At 53.6% G+C, this 5814-nt stretch overlaps 1 protein-coding gene across 1 annotated transcript; it reads left to right on the top strand.

Moving 5' to 3' along the window:
* Window positions 1–3961: 3961 nt before the first annotated feature.
* On the top strand, window positions 3962–4443 carry LOC141953600 (reprimo-like protein). The gene has a single exon (XM_074892300.1). The coding sequence runs from the start codon at window positions 4065–4067 to the stop codon at window positions 4398–4400; it is 336 nt and encodes a 111-aa protein (XP_074748401.1). The 5' UTR covers window positions 3962–4064; the 3' UTR covers window positions 4401–4443.
* Window positions 4444–5814: the final 1371 nt, after the last annotated feature.

Raw genomic sequence — 5814 nt, 5'->3', positions numbered from 1 at the left:
GGAGTGCCCCCGCCCGCTCCGCCTGCAGCTTCTCATGCTTTTTTCACTCTCTCAGCTCAGACAAGGACCTAATAAACCCTGGCAGCCAGTACACGGCACTGGTGACCTACAGCCCTGGGGCTGGTAACAGGCTCTTTCCCATAGGCTCTTTTGCCTGGGTTTAATTCCTTGCAAAATCTTGCTCACTCCCTCCTTTTATTAACTCTTGCATGAAAGGCAGCCTGGGTTTTAAATCCAGTCCGAGCTGCCTCTGAGTTCAAGGATTTAAGGGGCAATATACCAAATACATACTGATATGAAACTGTCAGTTCTTGGCTCCCCTCCCCAGAGTACTGGTGCAAATGGAATATTTCTGCTGAAACGGAGCTGGGAGCTGAGTGAGACCCAGAGACTTGGTGAAACCAGCAGTTTGAGTATGAACCTGGACATCGCAAAGGGAGGGAAGTTCAGCTTTGGCTTAGATAATTTGGACCTGATTTTCTTCTCACTTGTGTTGTTTTTTCTCCTCTGTGTCCTCAGAAATTGCTCCTGTACTGAGCAAGTATAGGGAGCCAGACCTGCACCAGAACTGTCCCCACTGAAATGCTGGAGCTGCTTGTGGGTGCCTCCCTAAGGGGTTTTATAAACCTGTTGTTCCCCTGCAATACCAAGGTCCTACTCAGAGACGGGAAAACTGAGGCACTTAAAATACAGCTGGGGGGCAAAAGGGAGGGAAGAGCTGTTTGCCAGGAGCCCTGGGATGCTCTCTCCCACCAGGTGACAGGGGTTGGGGACAGTAATAACACAACTCTGCGTCAAGATGATCTGACACACAGAAAACACCAGGCAGCAGAAAACAAGCTCGTGTGGGTGCTGAGAGCTGCAGCCGCAGCCTGGCAGTGCCGGATGCTGAGGGGCAATGTGCAAGGCGCTGTACAAGAACCACAGCCCTGCTGGGAGAGATGGGGATAGTGGCACCTGCCCCAGAGCCGTGCAGCTCTCAACGAGATGTGATGGCGTTTGTGAGGGTGAGGGGGAGCTCGGAACTCTGCCTCAGGAGCTGGGGACTTTTCTTGGCTTTAAAAGAAGTTTTGATGCCTCTTCGCTGCCCCACTCAGCCCCACTGTCCCTGCGGGTGCTGCTGCCCTCCCGTGGCTGCGTGGGCTCTGCTCAGCCGCAGATCATTTTCCGTCTGGGATCCAACTCCCTCCCCAAGACTTGTTAATGACGATTTGGTAAAGGGGACTAGGAAAAGCCCATCGACCCCCCTGCAGTGTCAAAAAGGGCGGCACCTTGGCTGGGACATCAATACAAACCCAAACCTGCTTTCCGGGGGGCTCTACGTCTCGTCCTGCTCCAGATCCCAGAGCACTGCAGACCTCATTAGCCAGTTTTAGGGCATTCAAATTCCTGCTTTTCCTGCACATGTCCTGCCTCAAAAGGCTTTCTACGTGGCCCTTCTGGCCACACGGCAGCCTGTGCCCACGGGCTGCACTGTATCACCCTGCAAGCACGTCCCAATGCTTCATGGAAGGAACAATGAATTTGTGTGAGTTTCTAGAGAGGAAATGTGGGAGCCCTGCTTGGCTCTGCACGCTCCACAGATCCGACCTGCCATCGATCTCGCAGCCCCTCTTCGCTGGGGGACCCATCCCGCCCAGCAGCTGGTTGCCCAAACCAGCGAGTGCTGCCGGCTCCAAAGGGACACACAGCCCAGTGTGGCCTGAAGCTCCCTGCCCAGCATGAGCTGTGGTACTGCAGCCTTGCTTCCAGCATGGAGCAAAAACTCTGAAGAAGAAGGAAAAAGTCACAAAATGAGGTATTTGACCTTCCTGCATCTGTCTGGGCTCTCATCCTGCCTGAGGCCAAGGATGGCATGAACCTAATTCAGCATGTTTGGACTGAATTTCCCTGCCAGCTGCAAGAAGGTGCTGCTTGTCCTGGAAACACCGCCGTGATGTTTTCCAGGCACCGCATAATAGACAGTGGGGTGCTCTGGGGATTGAAGTCCCTGGATGTATGAAGGCAAGGAGCAGGCAGGTCTGAGACCTGGGCGGCCCCACAGCCCCGGCTGCCCCATCACCACAGGCTGTGACCCAGGAGCGATGGGTGCAGCAGCCCCAATCCCTGCTCCGGTGTGCGTGGAGAGGAGAGGCTGGAGCTGGAGCCAGCAGAGGGAGCAGAAACTCCTTCAGTCTGGAAGTGAGCTGGGGAGAGGAGCTCCCACCCGGGCTGGGGCAGCGGGGATGCTCCGGTTTCCCGTGGGGATTTTTCCTGGCCCTCGGGTTAAACACGAGCAGATACTCTTGTGGGATCGGGGCTTTCCACCTTCCTCCTGCAAGTGCTTCACCTGCAAACTGCCCTGGCAGACCAGGCAGCTCTTCAAGGAAAGAAATGCCATGTGCAAAACAAGGAGGAAAAGCAACAAGTAAAACCCAAACTAAACAGTTTTTGAGCCCTTAAAGTCACAGCAGCAGAACAGGAGCACAGGTCCTAACCGCCTAAAAGGAAAATCAGCCGACACTCTCTACGGAGCCACCCCCCATTCTCAGCCAGCCAGCCTCACGCTCCTGTCTTTAGCTGCGATTTATCAATTCTCATTTTAGGTTTATTAAAATCCCCTTTGGGGGCTGGGCAAAGAAAGTGAGTGAGGATGTACACAGCTAAACCAGGACGAGGTCCTCACATCGTGGCTTGGGGGTGATCGTGCCCTCCAGACACGTTTCTGGGCAAATACCAACAGGCAAAGCCGGGACACGGCAGTTCCTTGGGCAGAGCCCTGGGATGGGCAGGGTCGGGACTGAGCCAGACACAGCTGGACACCCCGACTTGGGGTGTCACTTTGGGAGGTTACACAGACACAGGGGATGAAACTTCTCCTGGGATTGCCTTGGTGGGGCTGAGGGCCTGAGTGAGAGGGTCAGCGATGCTCCGGCCCTGGGTGCAGCAGTGATGCTGCTGTAGGACCCAGAGCTGGGGACAGGGCAGGGAGGGGGTACTGGGCAGAGATCAGGGTGCAGCATTGCAGCGCTCCCCTTCAGAGGGACTAAAGGAGCAGGAGGGGAAGAAGAGGGAGACAGAGGTGCCCGGGGAGGAAACCCCCAGCCAGAGGAAGACAAGGACGCACGGAGGGGGATGGATCCAGCTCTCATCTGGAGGCACAGGACAGGCATCACTGAGCAGAGCTGGGGGTGGACTGGGCTGGATTGGGCCAGCGCTGCTCGAAGAAGGAGTGGGTGGCACAGAGCAGCAACCGGGGATTGGCGAGAGCAGCACTGACCTGAGCTCACGGGAGCCCGTGTCAGGGGGGACAGGGACCTGCCAGCAGTCCAGGACCAACGCTGACCATGTGGGCTGCTTTCGGGAGCAGGTGGGGGGGCCGGGAGGAAGGATGAGTTAGGTGCCACTCCACAGGGCCTTAGGGGTCAGCCCCCACCTGGGGGTGGCACGGGGGTGGGTGCGTGCACCCGTGGCAGGGCAGAGAGGGGGTGCACACGCGTGGGGAAGGGGTGGGCAGCCTGGGTGAGCGTGGAGGGGGAGGAAGGCGGTCCTGGGGGGAGGCTGGAAGGGGGTGGAGTTGCTGTTTTTTCTTTGAACACGGTGAAGACTTTAGCTTGGAACTTGCATTTGTGGAGCTCCCAGGCGGCAGGAATCAGCTCTCCCTCCCGCGGGGAGCCCCGGGGGCACGGGCTGCACCGCTCCGCTGCCCTGCGCTTCGGGGTGGCAGCTTCGGGGCAGTGGCGAGGGCAGGAGGCATGGGGCCACCTCCGGCTGCCTTCCTCTCCCCTGCGCCTCCTTCGCCTTTTCTGTCTCTCTCTTTTTGCTTGTTTGGGGGCTTGTGCTAATGCTGCCAGTGCCAGGAGGGATCCAGGAGTGAGCCATCCCTCAGCTGCACAAATTGGCTTCCCAACTGCTCGCAGCCTCGAGGAAGTTTCCCCTCCATCCGAGGCGTTGCGAGAAGAAAGGCAGGAGGTGGCTCGGAGCCCGCCAGCCCACGGTGCCGAGCCCTGGCATGTGAGGGGTGGGCAGGGGGACAGCAAGCTTTCCTCTTGCCTTCCCTGGAGATTTGGGATCGCGCATTGACCATGAATGGATCCTTTTTCAACCAGACTCTCCTAGAGCAGGGAGCTTACCCCAACCGGACCCAGGGCTTGGGAATGCTCATGGCCTGCTGCAATGGGACCAGCTCGGTGTTGGCGACCGATGGCGGCTCCTCGGTCCTGGCACCCGATGAGAGGAGCCTTTACATCACGCGGGTGGTGCAGATCGCTGTCCTCTGTGTCCTCTCCTTGACTGTGATGTTCGGCATCTTCTTTTTGGGCTGCAACTTGCTCATCAAGTCGGAGAGCATGATTAACTTTCTGGTGAAGGACCGAAGACCTTCCAAGGATGTGGGAGCTGCAATCATGGGACTTTACTGAAGCCACCGGGCTTTTGTAGGCAAGTGAACTGTCTGGACCTGGTGCTGAGATGCTCATTCCCATGTGTTTGGGGCAGCTGGGGGGGAGTGGAAAGGGGGGGAGGGGTCTTTTAATATGTCTGTGTCCGTGGGAAAAGCAAACCAGCGCTTCCCAGTCAACAAACTCTGTTGTGGTGAATGGGAAAATCTCCTCAGAGTTGTATCAGACACAATAAATGACCAGCATCGTGTTGCATGCAGAAATGGCTTAAGTTTTGCATGAAACTTGCAGAAACAGTGATAATGTGCAGATCTGGACTCTTTTCTGCTGTTACCTTGGATACTGCTACCTGGGATTTAGGGCTAAAAAAAAAAAAAAAAAAGAAAAAGGCAAAAAAAAAGGCAAATAGCTCACTACAAAAAGAAAACAAACAAAAAAACAAACTAAAGGGAAAGCAAAATACATGGCACGGACACATCTTGACCGTGGGGCAGGGGAAAGGAAGTGCCATGTGGGTCGTACAACGAAGTCTCCATGCTACAAAATGTGTCACTGTTTGTATTTCGGACCTCAAGCATGCATCTTCTGGTACAGTTTTGTAGTGAGGAAAGCATGTTCTTCCTTATTTTTCTGAGCTATCCTGTTAAATAAACTGGTACTTTCTTCTTTCACACTATGCTGAAGGAAGAAAAGAACCCAGATAAATACAAAAAACCGCTCCAACCCCAAAACAAAAGCATGATTGTTTTTGTACACAATAGCCTTTTTTTTTTCAAGTTCTATATTGTTACAGTCCTTGCAGTTTTTGTAGTTTTTTGAAAACTGGTGAACATTCAGGAAAAAAGAACCTGTTTCAAAAGTATTTTGTGTTGTGTTCATTTTCGTGTTCATTTTCTCTCTCTGTGAGTGCGGAGTTCAGGTATTTCAATCCTAGTTCCTGATATAATCATCTCACCTTCCAGTTGAACTCCAATTAGAGTTTCTTTAAAGCAGAAACTACCATACATTTTTCACAGGCAAGTATCACCTACCACTAGCAAATAAATCTGTCAGGAGCTACGTATTTCAGGCTTGTGTTAAATACCTGCACAGTACTGAGGCAGAGATTCATAAAGATGCACTGATGCACCTCTTGCAAAGTAAGATTTCAGCCTCCAAGTTAAAATCTCCAGCTCCTCTAATCCTGATGAGCTGTCAAAACTAAATTATGTGAGAGGAGGAGGGCTCCTGACCTTTGTTCTGTGATGGAATTACAGCTCTGTCCGTGGGTGTGAGATGGAAATAATTTGAGTTTTGTTGCGCCAACAATATTCCTGCTGGGTCCACTTCTGTAGTGGGAAAGCAATCCTGGATACTGGAGGAGCTGATAATCTGATCTACTTGGATGTAAATCCACAACAGCTCTCTGCTCTTCCCAGAAGCAAACAAGATTAGA

Source organism: Strix uralensis, chromosome 22 (genome assembly GCF_047716275.1).
Source record: "Strix uralensis isolate ZFMK-TIS-50842 chromosome 22, bStrUra1, whole genome shotgun sequence".
NCBI lineage: Eukaryota > Metazoa > Chordata > Aves > Strigiformes > Strigidae > Strix > Strix uralensis.
The sequence above is the reverse complement of the archived record's forward strand: the minus strand, read 5'-3'. Positions and strand labels throughout refer to the sequence as shown.